The 26,047-nt window shown below is 38.9% G+C and overlaps 1 protein-coding gene across 1 annotated transcript; it reads right to left on the minus strand.

Moving 5' to 3' along the window:
* Positions 1 to 150: 150 nt before the first annotated feature.
* On the minus strand, positions 151 to 24,587 carry LOC102218175 (vang-like protein 1). Its single transcript, XM_023336249.1, has 9 exons — positions 24,439 to 24,587; positions 18,536 to 18,776; positions 17,421 to 17,592; positions 9,649 to 10,077; positions 7,609 to 7,784; positions 6,298 to 6,431; positions 4,460 to 4,610; positions 3,609 to 3,843; positions 151 to 3,435 (listed from the first exon to the last, which is right to left on the minus strand). The coding sequence occupies exons 2-9, from the start codon at positions 18,595 to 18,597 to the stop codon at positions 3,175 to 3,177; spliced, it is 1,620 nt and encodes a 539-aa protein (XP_023192017.1). The 5' UTR covers positions 18,598 to 18,776; positions 24,439 to 24,587; the 3' UTR covers positions 151 to 3,174.
* Between the last annotated feature and the right edge of the window lie 1,460 nt (positions 24,588 to 26,047).

Here is a 26,047-nt window from a genome sequence, read left to right on the forward strand (position 1 = left end):
ACAGATAGGAGTATTGTAAGCCAGAACGCAAACACACTGCTTCCTTTTGTCAAGGAAAAATTAAACAAAATTATGCAAGATAGGAAGAGGATTAAAGAAGTTAAGAGATCAGTACAAATATTTATTTTATTTACTTATTTATTTTACAAACTTTGCCAGAATGGCTGTGTTTTACATGTTTGTTGTATAAAACAGGACAGGGAAACTGGAGCTCATGACATGTAGTTGCATAAATATGGGAAATCAGTCTCTTTACTCAGGTTTTGTCCATGTTAACATACACACACACTCGTACAGGTTCTAAAAATGCAGTATATAACCGAGGCACGTGTGTAACGCTCCTAAACAACTCTACACTTTCTCTGAACACAGCAACACTTCAAGATATTACAACATCACCAACCTCATAAATAAAAAAAAAACAAAAACAAAAAAAAAACAGATCAACTATCCTCACACGTCAAAACTCAAGTTAGATCCTCAGAATGCTCTTCCAATCTTGGTAGATAGGTGGCAGTAATGTATCAAATGAACAACAAAAGCAATTCTGACATTGCTCAGTCAATTTCAAACTCAAATATTCATCTTCAATAATTGCTTTAACAATTGGCAGTTTAAGAATACAAATGGTCCATTTCAAAAATATTTTAAGGAATGTTTTGAATGTTAAACAGGAAATTAACTACCATATATGGACATGTCTTCTGGAACCACAAAGTGTGGCAGGTTGGTGTTGTAGAGAGAGAACATACACAAAATGTCTTGACAAAAAAAATTATGATTTTAACATGAATAGATATGTTGAATAGTTTTGTGGTTGCTTATTTGCTACAGAAAATAATGGAGGGAGCACTCTTACTTTCTTCAAAAATTCAACCATGCAGAAGAAGAGTACGTGTTCTCATCCCAAAACAATGTCTTTGTTGTAAACAACTTCTTGTCCAAAATAACAAAACAATAAATGTCTTAGTTTCAAGAAAATTAGCAACTGAAGGTCAAAGGACAAGAACAAAATACACTTCATAATAAAGCTAACAGAGTTAGCTCTTCAACAATTAGCAGCCAGACCATTATGGTCCATGACCAAAATTACCAATGAGTTGGACAAAAACTCAAGTTAAGATGTGCCAGACAAAACTGAAAGGACCCTTTATTTAACAGATATTAAGACTTGTATAATTAAAAGTCTAGAAATGTAAGCTTTCTGTAATCTGAATTCTCATTTTGCCATGCTTTTCCAAACTTGGAAAAATGTTAAAAAACAATCCACACTTTTACAAACCACACAGTTCAAGTCCTTACAGTTTCCATGAAATAAGGGGTTGAAAGTTAGATTATTGTAGTGCAGCTAAACCACCTAGAGTAAAACATGAATTAAGAATGCATGGAAAGGTATGACTTTCAGCTGCTTCCATTTGTTAGTTTACAAAATGATGGCACAGTTTGAGAACATGAAGTAGGGCATGTGTGTGACATAGCTACAGCGAGAGAAATGGCAGTACTGACATCAGATGATAATGCTGGTCAGAACTTCAAGTTATTTCTCCCATGATTCCCTTTTCCTCACTGAACAAACTGCTAAATAGATCTTAAGTTTACCAACTTTCATTGAGGCTGTATATATCTTCTAATATCGTGGATGTCCTCTTTCTAATCCATTCACTCAACCAGAGTAGCCAAGTGTGTCTTTCCATAATCTACTGACTACAACATTAGTATTCAGCTGGACTGTGCTTTGCTTTCTGTTCATTAGACTCCTATCATTTATCTAATACTTGCATGTCTTTAATTAGTTGTGGTCCTTGTGTCTCATCAAATAATGCATACATAAACAAACTGGTAAAAAAAAAAAATCACAAAATAAAAAAGTTATCAAGCAATCAATGCACAATTTTGTATAAAAAGTTAAATGGGATAAAGCATATTTACATATAAATACTGTACATACATCTGTAATACAGGGTGATTATAAATAATAACTGCTACTGTTAAAAAGGAGTAAAGCACTGTGCAAAAGTATCAAACAACCACACTTTTTTTTTTTACATTTTCCTGTTCAGTAAGGGGTGATCTTTTAAGGTTGCCTTGCTAAATACTTCTCAGATGTTCCTTCAAAACCTTCCTTTGGACTTTGAAAAACAGCTAGAACATTGAAAAGCCTTCAAAACCCTATGCAAGAATTTATCACAAACACATTAAAAGATTACAAGTAGTGCGGCTTCTAATGAGAGATGACTTAAGACCTTTTGACAGTGATAAGGTTCTGGTAAAAAGAATTAACTTTATATTGAATTGCTTAAGACAGACTCCAATGTGAACCTCTATGAAAAAGCGGTGAACATGCTGTAATCCCTCTTTTGTCCTAATTCTGAAACTTTCCTACAGCACATCGGTGCACACTGACATATGCAAACCAAGGGAAAACAGAGAGGCATGAAAATATGTTCATTCCTTGAACTTTTTCACAGTGCATCATGGTATTACCACAAAATGTAAGATGTTTTGTTGGAATTTAGTTGTTCTGAAATATATTCCGGTATGCTTTGAATAGCCCAGTCAAATTCCAGACTTAAATCTAAAATGTAAGTTTGTGTTAAGATATGAAAATTGCTTTTGTCAGATGCTCTCCATCCAGTCTGACTGAACTTGTGCTAGTTTGAAGAAGTAAGAATTTCCCAAATGTGCCGAGCTGTGAAGACACTGCAAAATATTAGTATTTTTATATTCAACAGAAGATGGTTGGACAAAATAGCCTATTTACTGAGCAGTTATGACTTCAAATGCATTTAGCTAAAATTGAAAGCCATGTATTCTTAATTGTGCAATATTTTACCTGCTTAATGACATGCCTATGAAATAAACTGGAATTTGTGGTTAAAATATTACAAAATGTTAAAAAGTTCAACAGTAATGCTTTTCAGAGGCACTGCAGATGTCATCTGTAGTGCATGGAGGTATAACTAAAGTGAGCCTTGCAAATGTTTTCAGAAAGAAATGCTTTTCAACGCTTCATCCTCATTCCAGTCCGTCACGATGACTACAACATATCAATTTGAAAAACAACACGCATAAGTACAAAAACGGTACAAAATGTTTGTCTCGGAAAAATCCAGCTGGACAACTGCAAAAGTTCTGCATTTTACAGAGCAGCAGCACCGCTGCAATGCATCACTACTAAACAGATGTTTCTGATTGGAGCAGCAGTATAAACTTATGAGATTTGGGGTCAATGTACTCTTCAGTCAAACGGATGTAAGGGATGCCTTTGACTGTGACTGCTAAACTAAAATCAAGACACTTCAACAGGAACTCTGTTCCCTCCTTAATGCCGCTGGTCACTGAAGCTTCGCTGATCAAAGTCCACTGATCGGCCATCCAGCGCTCGGGGCCGTACAGCAGGGTCGGACCGGGAGCGAGGTATGCCTCAAGGAAGGCCTGGACACAAGGGGAAAAAAAGTTACAGCCATACTCAATATGGTATAAAAATACTTAGTGTAATATAAATCAACAGCTTGATAGAAAGTGAAAGTGTTAGTTAAACAGGCTGTGTTTCATTCGAAGTTTCAATAATCCTGTCCAACATGAAAACACACATAAACCAGACTGACCTTAGGACTCATGTTATTCACTAGGCAAAAAGCCAGGTGCTTCTGGATACTCTCCATGCTGTGGCAGTGCTGCCTCCTGGTGGTGCGGAGGTATTTCTGCAGGGAACGAGCCATCGAGGGAAATACGGCCAGAGCGGCTTCACGAACATCCATGATGTCGGACGGTGCTGCGTTCTCATCTTCTTTCTTCATGCGCCGAACATGTGTGAAGGCCTCCTCAACGGCAACCACCAGCCTGATAAACCCACAGATATAGGAAATACTTTTACATACAACCATTTGTGTAATTATTAAAACAATTATCTTGACCTGAGACACCTGTGATACAGTAGCGAGTAACACAGAAGTATGATAGACCAAATATTTATCTTCTGGTGTATTATGAGAATGTTAACATTAATCATACAGCTCATTTATCCACTCTTTACCAGAGGCGTTTTGATGATAATGTGCATAAATAGTAGCTGTGAGTATCTTTTTCAAGAAACTGTTCTAACTTAACTTAAGGTTCTCCACAAACATTGTCCACAATAGACTCTGTCACTATTTCTGTCTGTGTTATATTCTGTGACCTCATTAGAAAAAGGACTCTGACTTATCCCTTTTCCCCAAACCCACGAAACACAAACCCTGTTACATTTGGCCGGAAGAGCACCCCGGTCTCAGTGGATCTGTAACACTGGATTTGGAAACGGCTATTAGAGAATCTGTGCCACCACTGGGACAATGTCATGAGGCGTTTTGGTTTCCAGGGCTCTAACTAGGAACATTTTTGACCAGAGTTTTGCTCCAAAGGCCTGGTCTGCTGAAAATGTATTATAAACTTATGTTGGTTTGTTGTTGTGACTTACCTGGCTCTTCGCTTGCGGACTCTCCTCTCATAGTCTGCCTCCTCATAGTATAGCTCACTGTGAGCGTTGTCTTTGCGTTTGGTGGCAGGTGTAACCAAGGGCCGTGACTGATTTCCATTGCTGGGCTGAGCTGCAGCCGTACTCCCTGGGGCTAAAGCCAGGAGAGAACAGAGGTAAACTGATTATATCAGTGTGACATAAGGGAAGCAGCTTCCTGACCCGTCAACACTGGTGGTGGACCTCACACCAGTGATGAATGGGCATCGAGAAAACAACTCAGAAAACAACAGAGAAATCAGATGTAATCATAGAAGGTGGACAACTAATGAATGAGTACTAATTTTTCTGGTCACAATTATGCCCATCTAAGTCTAATTTTGTTTTTAGAAAACAGGGTTTCAGGACTCTGTATGTTAATCTTTGAAGCATCCTTCCAGTTTAATTTGCAGATTGTTTTATTAATAGCAAAATATAAAAATAACTTTCATTTAAGTTGTTACAGAAAGCATCTCATTGGGCGTGGCTTAAAGTAAATTGTGACATAATGTGAAAATCAAAGGTTAATGTCCATATCTGATGAATTTACTGCATTTAATGGTTTGTGTAATGAAACTTGTAGTGGAACTGAAGCTCATCAGCTTTTAATGTGGGCGCATTTGGTTTTTTCAAGCATGCGGATCAGTAAAGTTAGAGGGAGGTGGTGGAGTTAATGCTACAGGTCAGGTGAGGATATAAATCATTAATAATCTGATCTGCATTTGTGAGTGTTGACGCATCCGCGGTTCAGAAAAAGATACCAAATGCAGTGATGAAAAATAGGTGAATCATCATATTTGTTGTGCATTTTCTACAGAAAAAACATCACCCTCTTTACCTCCTGGCCTACTTATGTGTATTATAATAAGAATAGTGACTGTGAGTGAATGGAGCATGGAAGAATAAGCCATGCGTGGGGGTTGTCAGGAAAGGAAAAAAGGGACAGAACAGGCAGAGCTGGAGACAGGCTGAGCAGAGGAAGGAGAGATGTAGGAGAATGTGAGAAACGAGCATTTCTCTGATGAATTATTTAAGGCATGAAACTCCATGGCCCCCTAGAGGGCTTTTCGTTATGCTCCGATAGGGATGGGGGAAGATTACTACGAGGACACTGTATTCCACACTATATCGCTGCCAAGGATCAAGAAATCCAGAGCGCTGCAGTGGGTTGAGGATTAATGGGCAGTGAGTGGAAGATCCTTTTAAATGCAGGAGAGAGTACAATATGTGACACTAGAGAACGGGCACACGTAGTTATGGGGAGCAATATGTTAAAGTGCAACAAGGTGCTGCAGTGTGAGTGAGTAGGCAATGCACTATGATCGTTATACTGAGGTGGCAAAGATGAAGCAGCTAAACTATGAAATAAAATGTGATGTAAAAGTCTTAAATCATCTTTTACTCTTTGTTGAACTTGTTGGAACTGGTCTTCTTTATCTTTAAACTTTTGCAACTTTTCTCTCATTTTACTGTTGCAACTGATAATTTATTTTTTCAACAAAACTAGCTAATATTGAAGTTTAAAATGGCTCCCAAATTTAAAGGATAAAGACTATTAGCTTAGTTTTTTATATTACAATGTTTTCACTAACATTTGGTCCCAAGAAAACAATTTACTGCTGCAGTGAAGCATTCATTTATTCATCCATAGAATGGATGTATTTCATGTAAGTATTATCTCGACCCACAAATACAGTCTGTGTATGTAATCCTCCAAATGGTCTATTAAGAGATAATGGGTGACACAAAATTCACTGCCATTACTGGACAGGAATGTTTCTGTCACATTTGAGGTGACCTACCATCCACGTTGTAGACCTTTAGCCCAGCTAGGTGTTTGGCAGTTCTGTGTTTAGAGGCAGAGAGCAGGGCAGGATTGTGCAATGGAAAGTCTCTGTAATAATATTCCAGGATGGTCAAAGCAGCTCGTTGAATGCTGTGTGACACAAGAATGAGGAAATATAAACACAAGTTTGAATTTGATCTGATTTGTTAATCTTGGCCTGAAATTCAGTAACATAACCTTTGTTTATAATGTGGCTTTGTATTGTTACAGTAAATGAATTAAAGATTTTTTTTTTTTTACCTGAATCTGACAAATAACCCATCACAATGTATAACAAAATATTTACAGCATCTTGATGTAAATTATTTTTTTCTGTGTTCTACAATTTAAAATGTTAAGTAGATAAAAGTAAAAGGTTAGGTAAGGTGAGCACTGGTCAGAGAAGCAGCCGAGATCCACAGCTCAGGTGGGGGAGACTCTCGACAAGAAAATAATTAGAGATTAGGGTCTGAATTAACTTAAACTATTTAAAAATAGTCAATATTTACTAAGATACATGTAGTACTTTCCAATTTTTTTGTAGCAATTAAAGATTTTGAAAATCTTTAAACATTCTCATTTCACTTTAAAAGTGCAATCAGAATTATAATGATTCAACACTATTTGGTGTTGGTTCATAATTTAAAATCCCTACAGAGCAACTTTGGGTTTGTGGTTGTACCGTGACGAAATAAAGAAAAGTTCAAGGAGCGTGAACAGTCTTGTGACAAAATGCAAACTGAAGGACTTGTACATATAACTTGCAAATTCAATTCACTTCAGTTTTACTTCCTAAAACTACTCAGTGAACTTTGTGTGTACAGTGAATGCCACATTTTTCTGCCAGTTAACACAAGTTCTAACAAAGTAAGGCATGAGGGCATACCAAGCTGCTCAGGCCCTCAATAGCATTCATGAAAATCCCATTTGGAGCCTCTTAGACTTATTATAAATGGTTAACCTTGCATTAATACAATTCTTCTCGCCAGAATAAGACATTATGAGCACCGTGTCCTCCGCTGTTATTCCTCCCCCAAACTCCTTGACTCACACTAACAAGACTCTTGAGTAACTTGATTACAGCCTATGCCAGTCTTCCCTGCAGACACGAGCCTCCGATTACAGTCATACTTCAGCAAGAAGTGTGTAGCAACTAGCCAGCATGTGTCTCAGTGTGGACTGCAGTGAGGCCGTATTCACAGAAGAAATCAGGCTAAAGAATTTGTCTTCAGAGTCACTGTAGGTCATTTTTATGATTATAACAACGGCCTTGTGTGTGTGTGTGTACCTCAGCTGTCCAATGTTGTAGTGGCGCGTCTCTCCGTCTGTGGAACGGATGACGCATACGCTGTAGCAGGGTCGGAGGTGACGGAGCTCCAGCAGTACGACTGCCAGGTAGTGGACGAACAGCTGGGAGTCCACCAGAGACACGGCAAACTGGACGATACCATGGTAATCTTCATCCTGATTAAATCACACAAGAATTTCCAACAAACTGAATGGAGTTTTTTCTCTGGGGCACAGATTATAAAGCAAGGAAAAGTAAAAATAAAAATCAAACACTTGAATGCATACATTGCATACATGTATGCAATGTATGCATCTGAAGCTCATTAACTGAAAACACAATATGGAGCTTAGGCATGACGTAGCTGAAGACATCAGAATAATTTACTTCAGGATTCTTAACTCATCTCATCTCAGGAAGTGAAACATCCATCTTTCAGGAAGCAGGTCAGACTGCTGCCAATAGGAATCACTTCATGCATTCAGCATGCCGAAGTAAGTGAATATTCATGAGTGCAAACAGAGTGTCTGCATAGTGAAGCTTGAGATATTCACATGCATAAATTCTATACCAGTGTGTACAGGTATGGGATATATGCCATCTCTGAATTATTGTAATTCCGAATTCAGTATGAGGTACAATACTGCTTTGACATTGAGCGCTACAACTATTTGTCAGTAATATATGAATAATGAAGCTGTGAACTTGAGCCATTTGTGATTTTATAGTTCTTTAAGGGAGAGTACCCAGAGAAACATGAAATAAATCTAACACTAAAGAATAACTAGACTAACTATATACAAAAAATAAACATAACTAGAAACAGTAAGATCTAACCAAAATAAAATGATAATGAAACCAGAATCAAACCAAAACAACTCAACAACAAAAGTTCCCAACAATGTATGCATGATTTAATTAATTTTCTTATTTCCTGTTATTATAAAGTGCATTGACATGACATGTGTTGTATATTTGTGCTATATTAATAAACCGAACTGAATTGAAATACATTCAACATCAGTTCCCAACTTCAAGCTTCTGCACACACGGGCTAAGCAATAACATAAAACCTCACAAACAAGTGGACCTCTAAATGATGAGAGAGAGAAAAAAAAACACGGCTTAAATTAAATTGTGATGCTGCGTGATGAACTTAAACACCCTCAAACCTCTCCAGAGTTGGCTAAATCTGCCATAATCATTGTCTTATATTAACATTTATTTGTTGACTTGAAATATTTAGTTGTGACAGAAAGAAGCAAGAGAAAATAATCTGTATTTATTGAGGAATAATATCAGTAGGAAAAACAATTGTTGAGCAATGTTCACTGTTTTATTGTAAAACATTTTTGCGAATGAGAGTTACACCAATATGAGCTTATTAAGACGCTATCTGCAATAAGTCATGGTCGAGTCCAGCTGTGACAGTCATTATTACTATAATTAGTCATTTTAATTTTCAAAATGAGAACTCTCTTATCCCTACAAAGTTGCAGATAGTGTCTCCTGTTTTTCTTTACACAATAAATATTATCTTTGAATATGCTAATGTTTCTGAGCCAACAGTTCTGCCTGCTAGTAGCTGGCAACCGCCATCCGTGTTTACTCTGTCTCTACTACACTCAGCTACTACACTCCCCGCTCCCCAGGAGGTCCTGGCAGGCTACCATGGCAGAAGGAGTACTGTATAATTATAAACCCCAAACCAGAAAGCACTGGGGATTGAAGACATTTTTTTCTCTGCGTCAAATACCCAACCTGTTTAACTTTCCATTTCTGAAGCTACAGGGAGTAATCTGCCGTTTCAAATCTGAAATCCTCAGCCAGTTCTCTATTATAAAAAAATAAGGATCAGAATACATTGTATTCCCGTATGATAGATGTATGATAGATGTATGTAAGAGTAATAGTGGTCTTCAATATAACTGATGTACTGAAACTCCTTTTCTGTTTGAAGGGTGAAAAAATAAGTTGGTTGGCTGTGAATGCCATAAAACATGGTATTTAACCACAATAACGGCATTATGTGAAGCCTACCTGTGCATCTAGGATCCGGACCCCGTAGAAAAGCCAGTAGGACATGGTGAGCAGCAATGTTAGAGTGGTGAGAAATGCCCGATACACACACACTCTGGGCAGGCAGGCCCGGCTCGGCCTCAGGAACAAGGCCCAAACAGCAACCAGGAGGATGAGGATTTTGAAAGAGATAGAGAGGAAGAGGCCCTCGCAAGCTGCACCGCAAGCCTGCAGTCTGTCTGGCCACATTACGACTGGGAGAAGCAGGAAGACCAAGGGTGTGGCCAGCACCAGCAGACCCACACAGGAGCCCACAGCCAGGGGGAGATATCGCCGGAAGCCCTGTGTTCGATCCTGTATCTCTTTTCCAAGGCCAACCACTTCCTCTTGGGAGATGCTGAGCTCAGATGTTCCTGTAACAGCTGTTGTGGTCTCTCCCCAGTTATCATCCTGAAAGAAAAGTAGAGACAAAAGAAAGAGGAAACAATCTTTAAAGGCACCTGCTGTTTGGATGTACCAGTTTTGTCAATGGCGGGAGAGTTTACCCTCATTGGAAACCTTTGATATGCTGAATTTTAAAGTTACATGAGCATGAAAAGTATTACATCCCTTACAGATTTTAGCTGTTTTTGCTTTTCATTACACTTAATTTTTTCAGCTCCTCAAATTCAGCTGAACATGAATAAATCTGATAACTTTTTGCCAACCTTGCATGGCAGTGAGAGTTTTACATAGGAATTGCATCACATTCCTGTTTGCATGTAGTATACTTTTGCCACAGTAGTTTAACCAAATGTTGAGATTGTGCTACATTGCATTGGTTAGTTTTGTTCATTTGAATGCAGCTTTTCATTTTTACTGAGGTCAGATATTTCCTCATTTTAAATTTGGTTGATAGTCTGAAACACTTCAGCTTGAAAAAAAAAAGCAAAACCATAAAAAAATTGTCAGAGGTCAAACACTTTTGCCGTGCTGCCGTATTGTCTTTAGCTGCAAATCCAGCTGAGTGGACATTTCCATGAGACATTTTCAAAGGAAGACTCTTTCTGCTAGACCTGGTTCCAGATTGGAAATGCTCTGATCTCTGAACCAGATAACAGTAACACTTTAGATTTGCATTGCAATCTCTAAATTGCTGACAGCCTCCTTTACAATGCAACTAGGAAACACTATTTTACATATATATGTATATGATAAAAGTGCAGCCTTTATTTATTCTTTCAGATGATATGTACAGGGGTTGGACAATGAAACTGAAACACCTCTCATTTTAGTGTGGGAGGTTTCATGGCTAAATTGGACCAGCCTGGTGGCCAATCTTCATTAATTGCACATTGAACCAATAAGAGCAGAGTGTGAAGGTCCAATTAGCAGGGTAAGAGCCCAGTTTTGCTCAAAATATTGCAATGCACACAACATTATGGGTGACATACAGTATGTCTTCTCTTGGTGGCTACTGCTGTTTAAAACATATCCTCTTGCAGGTGATTTGCAGTCATTATGTTCTATTTTCCAGCATATAAAACCTACTCTTAAGCATATACTTGTTGTGTTCAGAGGAAATGGGTATTATTATATTCAGTTTATGGACAAATCTTTCTATAGAGGAATACTGATGAAATGCTAATTTCTGACAGCTCTGAAATAGGGCCAAACTGAATAAAATGGAGTTATTCATTCTGACAGGAGAACATACGTGTGGGAATGACAGAATAATATATGTGATGTGACACAACCATTTCACCAGCCAGCACTGTGCCTAAGCGCTCTGCCAAGATTTAAGGACTAAAGCTTTACACACCTGCGATCAGACTCTTCTATAATGTTTTAAATAACAACCCTCCCAACACTTTGAGTTTGTAATTATTAAAATGAAGTAAAAGCGTCTGGTGCACTTATAGACAAATGCTACTGCTCCCCACTAGAACTCCAAAATTGTCCAAATTACACATGCAAATTATGGAGAATCGTTGTTTAAGTCAAAATCAACATAGTTGCCATGCAGGGCTGCACAATTCATCGCAAATATTGTCATCACATTATTAATGTCTTCTGTATTAAAATCGCAAGAGCTTGTTTGCATGCAATATAGTCATAAAATCATGAATACACATATTACATGCAAATAAGATATTCAGCCTGCTCGATGGATTCTCACAGCAAAATGCTGAGAAAAATGTTGTTGCATGCTTGTATTGCTAATTACTTTAAGCCTGATTTCTGACTCTAAAGATCTGCAAATCCTGCTGTTTGTTGAGTTTAGGCCTGGATTTTAATGGCTTTAAAATATGTACATATTTTTGTGCTACAGATAAAAATTCTAATAAAAATATTTTATACTCGTATCAGTTGTAATTAAACTTTGAAACAGCACAACAATGATTTCATTCAATTTAACTTTTAAATACAATCAGATTTGTTTCTCACAAATCCGATTGTGAGAAACAGATTCATAAAATCAGCAAAAAATGGCTAAAAGTCAAGAGTAGCAATTACAAGAGCACTGTCAGGTTTGGATACATCATTAATTGGGGCATGTCGTAGCAATGCATGGAAGGCTATTACTCTACATCTCAAAATAACTGCTTCCTTTCACCATTAATACGACTCATACTGCTGTGTGCCCCCTCACAATACATATTTCAAAAAGTGCAGCTCGATCCCGTGAGGGACTACAAAACAGAGGTAAAAAGGGACAAAATAGCAATGTGTAAGTATAAAATGACGGAAACAATAGATAAGAAAGCAAAATGACGTTGGTTACCCTGGTCACTGAGCACAACAATCAACTAATCCCACTTACAACTGGAACTGAAAGAAATATAAAGTGAAGGTTATTGTGGAAAAACTCTCATTACAAACAACTTAGATTTTTTCCTTTTTGTTCAGTGGTATGATCCCTCTTGTAATTCACACAGGAGTTTTTATTGTGCTTTATGCAACCTTAAAACATTAATTAGTACTGGGCTGACAACAGAGCACCAGCTATGTTTCAGATAGTTTTAGAAAGATTTAGAACATTCCTCAGAATTATCTATGAGAAACAAACATAAAAAATTTACTTACAGGCTTACACAATAGATTTTATGCATTATGCAAATAGCTCATAGCATGGGACATTTTCATATTTATTTAAATAGCACATGCTCTGTGCTATGAGAAGTTTTTTTTTTTTTTTTCTGCTTTAGCTCATCATTTTTAGGCTTTAGAAATCTAGTTGTAGTAATTCAATGTGACAGAATGGGATGTGAAGGAAGATCCGCACAGCAGCATAACTCAGAAAGCCCGTCCACACACACACACCTACACGCCTACATACACAAACACAGACTGAGAATCGCAACAACAACCACTGCAGCTTCAGTTGTAACTCATTACAGGGCAGTGTCTTTTTTGTATCTGAACCGTTGTGGCTCTTTTAAACATAAACATTTCTGACAAAAGCACACAGACAGGCATAATGAATGTGTAGGAAGTGGAGTTTTTTTGTTTGCGTGTCATTAAATCTGGCACCTAATTATTGTCCCCAAGAGTGCTGCTGTGTTGTGCCAGCTACAACCATTCACAAGAGCAGCAGCTGCAGAGACACGGATGGATGAGAGCTGGGGAAAATGACAAGCTGAGCAGAAGAGCCTTCATATCATCACACACGTGTGCATACAGACATACACCGAAGCACATCAAGCAGCACACAGAGCCAGAGAATGCAGCGGAAATGCTGGAAAACCAGACAACAGACGGTCACATTAACGCTCATCTGTCTGGAGAGTATTTATCCCACTGCATACTGGGTCATTTCAGTCCATTGGGTGGTTTAAATGAACAGTTACAGATTATGAAAGCATTGTTATTGTTTTTGTTTCATAAACCAAGGTTTCAAATTACAGTTGCAAAAAAGACACCAAATGAGCAAGGACTCAGTACTTCGCTGCAGTTAACAGCCAATTAACTCAGCCTCGTTGGAGGAGGGGATGCCAACGGGAGCCACATGATAAATGAGCATGAGAAAAAAGAAGAAGCAGAGGAAAGGGAAGTTGGATAGGGGGATGGAAGTGGGTAAGGTGCAATTCAAGAGCAGAGAAGCAGAGAGAAGGGAAGGTTGGAGTGGAGTGTGGTGCAGATGTAGTTAATCCTGTATGTGTCTGTAAGGCTAATGAATGAAAAAAGCTTCCAGCCAAACACTCCTGGTTCCTTTAAGGTTCACTTTAGTTTCTGTCAAACAATTTATTTCTTCAGTTTTTCTCAAATCAACCCCTTTTTTTGGTGGGACCCTGCTTTCATATTAGCATAAATGGTCATAAGTGAGTGAAATTATTCTCTATGAGGAAGCCAAAATAAAAGGATGTAAGCTGGATACATTGATATAGAGTAGTCATTCTATTTAAATAAATCTGAAAACATCAATGTTTTTCCCCCAAAATGTACAATATTCTTTAAAATAAATTGTACAACAAATGAACCTTTCAGTGAACTAGAAGCCGTTGTTTTTTATGCAAACTCAAACTTTGGATCATTGAGCAAAACAATCAGCAACAATTCAGCAAACTGACTGCAGTGTTAAGTCTTGAAATATAGTTTTTACCTCATCTAGCTAGTAAAAAAATGCACCAGTTAACTATGTGTAAGAGCCTGATCTTATTCAAATCTGATCCTTATTGGGAATTGCAAAAGTATTGATATACCTTGAGCTATTTCACATTTTCACCCCAGACTAATTACAGCTGTTCTGTGAAGGACTCTATTGGAGAACATCAGTGAACACACAGCAGAATGAAGACTAAGGACAACGACAGGGAAGTCAGAGATTAAGTTGTGGAGAAGTTCAAAGAAGAGTAAGGTTACAAATCTGTATGTCAAGCTTGGAATGACTCAATGAGGACTGTTTAATCCAAGACATGGTTATCCAATAAAACTAGCAGGCAAGGCAAGAATCAAACAAGCAACCAAGAGTTTGATTGAATGATTGATTGATTTGTAGAGATCCGCAGCTTAAGTGGGAGAATCTGCTGTGAACTTCACCGCTTTGGTCTTTATGGAAGACGGGCAAGAATTCAACAGTCGTTGAAAATAGCCAAACAAAGTCCCATTTAAAGTTTACCATAAGTCATTCAAGCATTTAGAAATTGTTGATCTTCCTGCTAAGAACCAATCCCTACAGTGAAATGTAGTGATGGCAGTATTGTGGGTATGTTTTCTTTAGTAGTGACAGACAAAGTGATGTGAGCTGATGGGAAGAGGGATGAAGTTAGGTATAGGGTAGTCCGGAAAAAAAATCCTGTTAGAGGCTACAAAAGACCAATGGAAAGTAAACATCAGTTGGCATGGATGTTCACCGTTCAACAGGAAGATGAGCCAACACCCACAGCTAGAGTTACTGAATGGTTTAGGTCAAAGCGCCCTGTTCAGGTGTTAGAATGGCTCAGCCAAATTTCAAACCTAAATAAGAATTAAAATAACAATCCTTGGCAGGGCATTCTGCATCCAATCTGAATGAGCTTGAGGCATTTTGCAAACAAGAATGCATAATCATTTAAATCTCTAGAGATGGAAAACTGACGGAAACATTCCTATTTAGACTTGCAGCTGTAATTACAGCAAAGATAGCTCTACAAAATGACTCATTTGGAGCAGACCATACTCCCAAAATGTGGAAAAACATGCATACGTTTTCTTCTACTTAGCAATTATGCACAACTCTGTGCTGGGCCAGCATATAAAACAGAGTTTTGATGTCTCTGGTACAAAACAAAGTGCAAAAAAGTTGATTCGCCAGGCAAAGTGTAGAAAACAAAGTAAGCGGTGAGAGAATACAACATCTACAAGTTGCTTCTTGGCAAGGTTCTGCGATCTGGCAGAGGGTAAGTATGGATGATCAGCCCACATCCACCACTAACAAATCACAACGACAGAGGACAAATACTCTGCCAGCTGCAAAGCACAATGGCCCAGACCTGCGCTACTCCGGATGACGCGCTACATGTTGGTTGTTTATGTTGGATATGGTTCAATGCCACATAGTCTGACTGTTTTTCTTTAAATTACTGCTTTCCTTTTATTGTGTGGGTGTGTTTTTTTGGTTTTTTTTTTTTACATCAAATTGCAAGCTGTTCATGTCTCGAGGCCGTGAGTAGTTATCTGGACATCCGCTCAGGCAAAAAGCTAAAGAGACAAGTAGTCACACACTACAAGACTAACATATGCTTTGGTGTTGCTTGAGTTAACAGTGCGAGGAAACTGAAGCTGCTTCCTCCTGGCACAATGTCTCTCACAAAGCAGCATGGACAGGCTCAGCAGCAGACTCTCTGTGACTCACACACACACACACACACACACACACACACACACCCACACCCACGCACACACACAGATGCACACACACTCCACTCTAAGAGTATATCCCTATGTTGTGCATGTAATAAACACGGAGGATTATTCATATCAGTTTTCCCCAAAGTGGCGTTTGGCAGGAAACTCAGGCTAATCACGCTCTCTCTCTCCACTGGAGACCAGTTCATATTCCATCAGCTCCGCCAGTCGATGTTTGCCGCTCCAGAAAGCCCAGAACAGAGCGAACGTGGGTGATTGTGACGGGGGGGGGTGGAGATAGTAACGAAAGTGCTGCTGTTGCTGCTGGACACATTTTTTTGGTGGGCAAGACGCAGCACAATAGCGGATCACCTTACACCACCGACAAAGCATATGAGCCGCAAGCGGACAATCACATGCCAATGGGGAATGTGTGGAATGTCACTTTGCCGCCAGAAGGGCACACAGAGCAGAGAGACGGTGGAATAGATCTAAAGAAACATCGAAATATATGACTGAAGAGAAACTTTGAGAAAGTGCAGTTGCTTGCGTGTGAATTAAGCAGCTCCCTGATATACAGAGGAGTAAAAAATAAGAAGATGCTTTTCTGATTTAAACTCATTCCAACTAGATCAGAGACACGGTGCAGGCCACCCCAGGCAAAGTCCTTTACAAGAAGAGACTCTGCTTCTCTTTTCCCACGTATTTTTCCTCTTTCTGCACCGACTTTAGCTTTGGTGCACAAAAGTCAGGCATTTTGGAAAACACCTGTAGCTTAAAATTTAAAAACAGCAAACCACAATCTTACAGCGGGGGGCGTCACAGTGACAATAAAGCCAAAGGAAGTCATTATGTACGAACAGAGATAGGCTGTTTCCAGTTTTTGTTCTCACTGCATGCTACAAAGAAGCCACATTAATCCTCTTATCTAAAGCTCAGCCAAAAAATATTGAACAGTTTCTTCGCACCACGACCTTCATATTTAAAGCATCTGCAAGCTTTTCTTCCAAGAGGCTGTTTAGGGGATTGTTTTATGTATTTTAAAGTAAAAGCTAATTTCCTTAAACTGTTCTAGCCTCACTGAATTACTTCTAGTGTTTTTTATTATTTCCTGTTCATAACAATCCCACACAGCATGACCAGCATGTGCAGTGTAACTCGGCACTGAATCCATCCACGCCTCAAAGAGCGATGCTAATCCGCTGACCTATTTGATCTTGAGTGACCATTGTTACTTTATATAAGGTGGTGGAAAGCCAGCTGTGTTGGGAGCATGAGTTTATAAGGTCAGCATACAAAGTTCATACGAGGATTACCGGATTTGTTCTAAAAATAATGTGATTGCCACAGAGACAATTTAAGAGTGAACGTCTGGAAAACATCGATGTACCTGCCACTCATTTGCTATTCTCGATTTTCGGGTATTTGTCTCTAGTTTCAGTTTACTGCAGGGTACGCACTGAAGGAAGCGGAGCATGAACAAATACCTGGGCTTCATCTCCAGGATCCGCTGCTGCTGACGGCTCTCCGGGAAGCGGCTCTTCGTTGTGAACGGGGGAGTCCTGGGACGGCGTGTCGGGTGGGTTGATCACGACAGATCTCTCGGAGCGACTGCTGTCTTTGCTGCTGCCGCCTTTGTGTCTGTCGCGGCTACGTTCCCTAAAAGCAGGGAAATTAACAAAAATAACAGACACAGTGACTAATTCTATGTAAATATCACAAAGAGAGCCACTAGAATAACAATGTAAAGGTTAAGGAATTGCGTGGACATTATTTTCATGGTTTAATACCTTGTGTTCAATTTTAAATTTGGCTATTTTGAAATATGTCTGTTCAAGAAAACTGCAGAAAAGTCATGATGTAGAAACTAACAGAGTGCCACCCGTCACTCTAGTTAATGCAATTCTGTCATTAAGCTAGAAGCACCTTACCGGTAAGGCTGAAATCAGGCAGGCGACTCAAGCAAATAAAGCAAATATTTAAATACTTGTATTACACAGCAGAATGGAAAAAAGAGACATTGGCGCAGAGAGCAAGTTAAAAACTAAACTAAATTTAGAAGATAATCATTCAGAGGTACTGAATCAGTCTGTTAAAATAAAAATATAATAAATACATGTTATATATGCCATTAATAAAAGTGTAATAATTAGTATTTTACTGATAATCTATGTAGCTTTTTCTGTTTTAGACAAAAAAAACTTGACATTTTTACCAACAGTTCATTTCCCATTTCTACTATAAAAAATAAGTTCAGACAGGAAGGTTTGGATGCAATACTTTCTTGTTGATTCCAGTTACTCTGGATAAAATTGACAAAGCTAAAATAGATATGAGAACATCATGAGCCACAAAACGCTGATTGCTATGCCCATGATAAATATGACCCTAATCCTCCATATCAATCCCCTGCTATTTTTGTCTCTCACCTCATTTACCGGGTGATGAGTGAAACAAAAACAAAAAACAAAAAAAACTAGCAAAAATGCAGCAGCTCAGGCTGGTGTGTGAACACGCAAAGCAAACTCATGCTAGATGGCTGAAAGAATTCCAGCAGAGAAGCTGATGGGCAGATGATGAGGCCTACAGACGGGAAGCGTACCCGTGGCGGTTTGATCTCCCCGAGCGACTGGAGTAGCCGGAGTGGGTCGACTCGGTGTCCATCTCAGCAGAGTTCGGAGCTGGAAATTGGGCAGGAGGACGAGGAGTGACTTGTCGTGTGACAGAGATCGTGAGCTGGAAGGAGGGCTGAGGAGGAAGATGGGGGTATGGGCTCTTCTAGAGACAGGAATCCACAGTGACTGACAGCGACCCCAGAGAGCTGCTTCAAACGCCACATGAACCTGAGAGACAAACAGAGAGAAATCAGGGGGAGGCATCAAAACCTCCCTTCAGCATTCAACAAATACAGTAACGATTGCCATACAATTTTATTTTAAGGTAAATTATGAGTAACTGTGCAACATTTTGCCATAAAACAGTTTATGAAGACATCTCTTTACTCCTGCAAAACCTTACTGCTTTTTTGATATGTTATGTGTATATTGTAGACAAAATGGTGGGACTTTGTTCCTTTCACTTTGCACACTCAGCTCAGAATAATTTACGAGACCAACTTTATGTGGAAAGACTTATTAAGAGGCAGATCCAAAAACACACACTCCACAGCAGTCATAGTTGTAAGCCGGCAAGATGTCTTTTTGAGGCTCATTTCTTTAAAAAAAAAAAAAAAAAGTACATATGTTCTTCTTGGCAAAGAGTTTTTCTGAAAATGACAAACAAGAAAAGCACCTCTGAAATCTTCTTAAACAAATGCCTTGCAAAAGTATTTACATCCCTTCAAGTTTTTCGGTTTGCTGTCATGTTACAACTCTACATTTAAATGTATTTTATTAGGATTTTATTAGATAGATCAACACCAAGTTGTGCATGTTTGTGTAGAGCAGGGGTGTCAAACTCCAGTCCTCAAGGGCCGCTGTCCTGCAACTTTTAGATTTGCCTCTGCTGCACCACACCTGAATAGAATAATTAGGTCATTAAAGGCTCTGGAGAACTGATCTACACAAGGAGGAGGTAATTAAACCATTTCATTCCAGTGTTTTGTACCTGTGGCACATCTAAAAACTGCAGGACAGCGGCCCTCGAGGACTGGAGTTTGACACCTGTGGTGTAGAGGGAGAAACATAATTTATACACAGTTTTATAGATTACGGCTTAAAGTCTTTCAGGGTATGTCTACATCAGCTTTGCACATCTACAGAAATAATTAATTGCTCAACTTTCAACACTTGCTACAGATTCTTTGTTGGATATTGACCGGCTCATTCAAATGAGTGAAAATTCTTTGGCCTAAACCGTTTTATAACAGCGCTGTCTGTATGGTTTGGTTTGTTGTCCTGCTGGAAGCCTCTAAAAAGTTTTCCTCCAGGCATAATGGTGCCATTTCCAGGTTTTATTTTAGAGATATGTTTGGTTAGATTTCCTCTATAAAATGTTCCCCTTTCAATACTTGTGGTGAACTGTATAATCAAAACTTCTATTGCTTTCTTTCCAAAAATGTGTTCGTGTTACCATTTCTTAATCTGGACCAGATTTATAGAGTCTATTTTTTATAGTTGCCTTATTAACATTCTTTCCTCTGAGATGTAGATCTCTGTAACGTCTATGCAGTTACCAAAGGCATCTTGGTTACTTGTCTGAATAATCTAATTAATTCAATCAACATAATAACTTATGAAATGTTATAAACTTTTGCATATTATTAACAATGTCATTTGTTTAGACAGTCATAGTTAAAACTAAAATAAAAGTATCTTTCATTCATTCCATTTATCATCCAATTGTCTTTTCCACAGTTTTAGATTTTGGATATCTAGGAAACTATCAGATGTGCATTTAGCTGTTCATTATGAAATATTAGGCAGGCTTTTACAACATTGAAACTTAAACGGCTAGTAATAACACAAATATATCTGCCCTGTCTAAATGTATTATTAAATTCTCTTCTGGTTGTTAAAACATTTTTTTACAAGAAAGCACATACTCTTGTACCTCCCAAGCCAAATTAATTATAGAATATTCTGTACTAAATTAAATATTAAAGCCTTTTTTTTTCACTCAACATGCATACAAATTTGTTTAAAAACTGGGACTGCATCTGGCCCACTCCGTGCCCTTAATGGGTGCAGTATGATATATCCAGGAGGCTGCCTTACTGTCTCACCAGGCATGACCATTCATTTGGACCGCAATCTACGCCCTGTCTGTTTCTCAGCTGTTGTCCTGACAACCAGCCGCCAGTACCCATCCCCAGTATCACCTCCTAATAACTGGAATTATTCTGCACATCATTTACAGGCAATTTGTTGTCTCTCGAGTCAATGATGGATGCTTTATCTAAATTAGCACACGCAACACAACAGGATGAGATCATTGTGGCAAAGAGAAATCGGCTACTGCTGATCTCTGTGTGCTTTGCGCTTAAATATAATTTGGACTAAATTCTCTGTTTAGTCAAAATTTGCATTTAAGGATTCTCCTACCGGCCAAATAATCTCACCCTACTAATTTTTCAAATCATTTCGATCCTGCCGCCGTACAGAAGATCTTCCTTTGTGTTAATGTTGAAGTTAAAAGCAGGGAGGGCATCATGTGCTTTAAAATGTCAATTATGAAGACGAAACCTTATGAAGCAGCTGCAAATATTTTAACACAAAATCTCAAATCAAATTTCCTCCTGACATCTGCGGCGTCCACTGTTGCCTTGCCAACGCACAAGGCTGAAGGCTGCATCTAAGGGCAACAATCAATCTCCCCTGCCGAGAGCAAATTTATGTGATATCTATGTGTGTGTGTGGGGGTGGGCGTGTGTGGGGGTGTGCATTAAAGGGGGTGGGGGGGGTGGGGGGGCAAAGGAATAGGACCCAAACAGCAAACAATAGCCTTTCAACCCATCTAGAACCCATATGGTTAAATGAATAAGCCTGAATCAAAGCTGTTAACCCCCTGAGTGCTGAAGTCGGAGCGCGTGGCTGTCATATGTGGGCCAGGAGAATACCGGCGCAAAGCCCACTGATGCACGACACGATCATGAGGAGGCATGTGAACCAGGCCATGTGGAAGAATCGAAGCCACAGGCTAAGAAAAACTATCAATTACCAAACAAGAATAACTATGAAACATGTAAGAGAGAGAGAGAGAGAAAAAAAAGAAACTTGCCTATAAGCATATTTTTTCTAACTGACCCTATTAAATGCAATAAATATTTAAACATCCTGATGACATCCTGTTGAGAAAATATATTCTACGGTTAAATGTAGTTGCATCAACGCACATCGTTCTGCTTGGCTGCACTGAGGGAGTCACAAGGGCAGAAACTGACACTAATGTAAAACAAACATTCATTAATGTGTTTGTTTAATGGAAGGAGCCTGCTGCACAGTAGGAGCTAATATAATAACACGTGCAGGCAGATTGGACGCTACCGGCATTGTTTTGCCTTTTATCCTAGGGACATCAAAAACACACTTTGCTCGTCATGCACCAATGTCCTTTCAAAAGGAGAGCTGCATCGTTAGAATTGGTTTTAAGCCTCCAAATGTAAGATTGTATCTTGCAATGATGATCTGTGAAAGAGAAAATGATTTCATCAAAGTATCCAGTGCGGTCCTGGCACCCTAAATGGCTCAAATCTGCCTCGGAGCTTCTGCAGAGCTCATGCCGAAGCCTGGTTACCATAGCATCTGTGCCCTCCCTCTCACACCCATTAGCCATTGTGCCTCCCTTCCTTCCTCCATGCACACCATGCTCTGGTGGTATTACTATGCCATAATCTGCCTGATGCAGCAGCTGACTGTTTCACAAATCCAAAGCAGTCAACAAATTACAAAACCCCCAATCTACAAACGGCACAATTCCTACTGTAGTGCACTACAACCTCTGCCGAGTCTGTTGGATTTTTGTTACTGTTTTAATGTTGTTTTGAAGAGAAAAAAAAATTGCAGCAAAAACACAGAAGAAAGACATTCCGCTGAGCTTGTTAAATCAAATAAATCAGATGCAGGCTGACACACTCTCTGTGTGTGTACGTGCTGGGGTGTGCCAGTGGTATTTATTGTGAATACAGTCTCCAATCCCTCTGTGGACTTCAGCTAACCCAGAGAAACACCTGTTCGTTAACAGATTTTAGTCCCACTGGAATTCAAACACATACATTTTCACATTTTGTGACTTTACAGCCACAAACCTCTGCGTTTTTCATTGTTATTTTATGTTATTGACAGACATAAAGCAGATGATCATTTTAAAGGCAAAGGAAAATGATAGACGGTTTTTAAATTTCTTTCATAAATAAAAATCTAAATGTGGCATGTTTTTTATTGAGCCCTATCAGCCTTGTATAGATAGAAAACGATATGTTTGACTATTGTTTTTAAACTAGCTTGAGCACAAATAGATTAAATGGAAAGTATTAATGATATATTGTATCTCAACTAGAAATAAGTCTTTAACTGTTTGTCTTTAACCTCCAATAAACCTTTGTTGCCTTCATAGAACAGTTGGGTTTTAACTGAGAGAAAATTATTCACAGGTGGACGTAATTTACCAATTAGGCAACTTCTGAAGGTAACTAGTCCCAGAGTATTGTGTTTGAGAGTTTTAGAGAAAAGGATGCTAAACACAAATGCATTTATATAATTTGGCTTCCACATCTATGCAACGCTATGTGTTGGTCTGTCATAAAATACCTCCAGCCCCCTCAAAAAATACTCAAAAATTGGTGGTTTTAATGTGACAACATTTCCACTACGAATTTTAAGGCACTAAAAATGGCAAAAGTCAAAAACAAACAACCATTTTTTTCTTCCGCAGGCCTAACTTTGAGTCGCATGCTATATAGTAACCAGTGCTGCACATTTTAACTCTGGCATGCTCCTGAAATATTTCTTGGATATGTGCAAAAAAAGCAAATCCTTGACCTGCGATTGACTCCTGGCTTACCTCACTTTGTTCTCTCACCCCCCACCTTCACAAACACGCCCACAGAGTAAAAGGAGAAAGTTAAGATCTGACACATTTCTCAGGAATGCAAACTTCAGGCCCTTCTGATGCGTTCAAGTGGAACTAAGTAAAAGTACAGTAGGAGGAAGGAGCCATTGCTGAGCAAGAGATGCCCCTCCGTCCAGCCAGCTCTGCTGTAAGTGCTTTTACATCTTTCTATAGGCCTGGTGTAAAGAATCTTGCATCACGCCATCCAAACTTTAGCCTAAAGGTAGTGCTGTTTCCTCTTACATCCTGTCCAGCCAGTCAGAAACCATGGCTTTAAAGAGAACAAAAGGCAAAGCAACCCCTTTTCTTTTGATCTCTCCTTGCAGGAGCTGATATGACTCATCTGATCAGGAGTTCCCCAGCCTCTCCTAACAGCACTGCTCAATAATAAATAACTGTAGCTCTCTTTACACAGCATCAAGACAGCGCCAGAGAAGCTGTTTCAGATTCAGTAGCACTTCACCCAGCTGTGCAGCCCCGCAGACAGCTGCTGAGGATGGCGATGCCCTGCAGAGGCTGCCTCGTCTCCGAACAGCCTGTGTTTCACGGGGGCTGGCAGAGAGAAGGGTGTTACTGATCTGCTTCACAGCTGCAGCATCAGTCCCCACCTGAACCCCCATTCACCCCCATTCAGTGGCCTGTGTGATGTGCAATCACCTCAGATTAGCCACTCGGTTTTTATGCGTTTTATGAGAGCCGTGTTCTAATAAAATACAAAACAGGGCACGCGTAAAGTAAAAAAAAAAAAAAAGAAAACAGATTAGGACGCAGCATCTGTTTGCTAAGAAGAAAAGCTTTTTTTTAAAAAAAATAATCATCCTCGCCGCTACCACAGCAGTGAACTTAATTCCTATGAGGTCGTGTGTCTTCGGCTTTTTTTTTTTTTTGAGCAAAGACAGCCTCCACCCCGTCCCAGTGCCATAAACACAGCACTTCGATAAAGCTTCATTTACCTACCTTCGACTCAGAATGGCCTCGTATTCCGGAATGCGCGTCTGGATGCCAGTCAGTGGAAGTGCGGCTGCTGCTCTGAGGCGCGTCTGTCTGAGCCGAGAGAGGCAGATCCTTCACAAGAGCCTGGCTATTGTAGTGAGCAGGACCAGAGAGGCAGGCGGAGTGGATGTGCTCAAAAGAGCCACAACGAGATTTCACTCCAGACCACAAGGGGTCGTCCTTTGTGTGACTTGACGACCCTCCACTAAACAGGAAAACTTACAACACAAATGTGTTACTATTTATTTATTATTTTTTTCCCCACGTTATTTAACATTAACGGTCAATGGAGAAATTCTGTTTGCTCGACTTAAAGACATTTTGCGGCATCAAAAATCTGAAAATACATATAAATAAAAACCCAAATTCATAATTAAAGGGATCACATTTCTACTTTTATAGAAATAAAAAATTGTAGATGTCCCAAAATTAAAATGTTGTCTAAAAGTTAATTTATAAAATGTACTCGTTTCAAAAGTCGAATATAATACAGGTGAATTTCAAATTTTAATTCTGTTATTTTTCATTATGGCTTCACAACTATGAAAAACAAAATTTGTTTTTTAAAAAATGTGTAATGCTCCATAAGACTGATTTAAAAAATATATTTTTCAGACAGGAATGTCATCCTACATGTCAATGTGCTGCAGAGTGTGTTCTCAGCACCTTGTTGGGTCTCCTTTTTGCATAAATTACTGCATTTTTACAGAGTGGCATGTACTTATTGAAGCTAAAATCCTTTGTTAGTGGCTTGCAATTCCTCTGCGTTCTTAGGTCTGGTGTCTGTCATCTTAAGAATAAAGTGCTGCATAATGCCCTGGTAGACACCTGCATGCATGACTTTGGTCTTGATAAACCAGAACTCGCCAACAGCAGATGACATGACATTGTTCCTAAAATCATCACTGGCTGTGAAAATCTCACACTGAACTTTGAGCAAATTATATTCTACGCCTCTCAAAATATTTCTTCAAAACTCTGGAAACTTAATTTCCAAATTAAATGATAATGATTTACTTTGTCATAAAATTTACTTTGTGAACAACAATCCAATCATTTTTTTCCTGCTTCTGAGGATGCTTCTGACCGTGTCTCTGGTTCAAGAGTGTCTTAATGCTAGGACTAAAACAGTCGTAGCTATTTAAAACAAGGATTTAAAAAAATAATGAATGAACAAAAACATTTAAGAGTATAATGGCGCCATCTTGTAATTTTACTCAACTCCGGGAGAGGGCGGTGTTGTTATCTAGAAAAATACCTGGGGTTCAGGGAGTATTAAAAAAAAAGAAAAACCCTGCACAGGTTGGGTACTATTGTATTTATACTCTCGAATTCTTCAGAATAACATTCAACATAACCTAATTTTATGTAAAATATAGCTACATTTAATCATATTAAAATTAAATCAATTAAAATAAAACAGTCCTTGAGTTGTTGTTTTTTTCAATTACTGAATGTATCAAATAAAATTTTTGTTTAATTAATTTTTAATATATCATACTACACTCAGTAATCTGCTTTATAGTATTTACAGACCTCCTGGCCATTTGAAATGTGTGCTGCAGAAGGTCTC

The sequence above is a fragment of the Xiphophorus maculatus genome, chromosome 7, assembly GCF_002775205.1.
Source record: "Xiphophorus maculatus strain JP 163 A chromosome 7, X_maculatus-5.0-male, whole genome shotgun sequence".
NCBI lineage: Eukaryota > Metazoa > Chordata > Actinopteri > Cyprinodontiformes > Poeciliidae > Xiphophorus > Xiphophorus maculatus.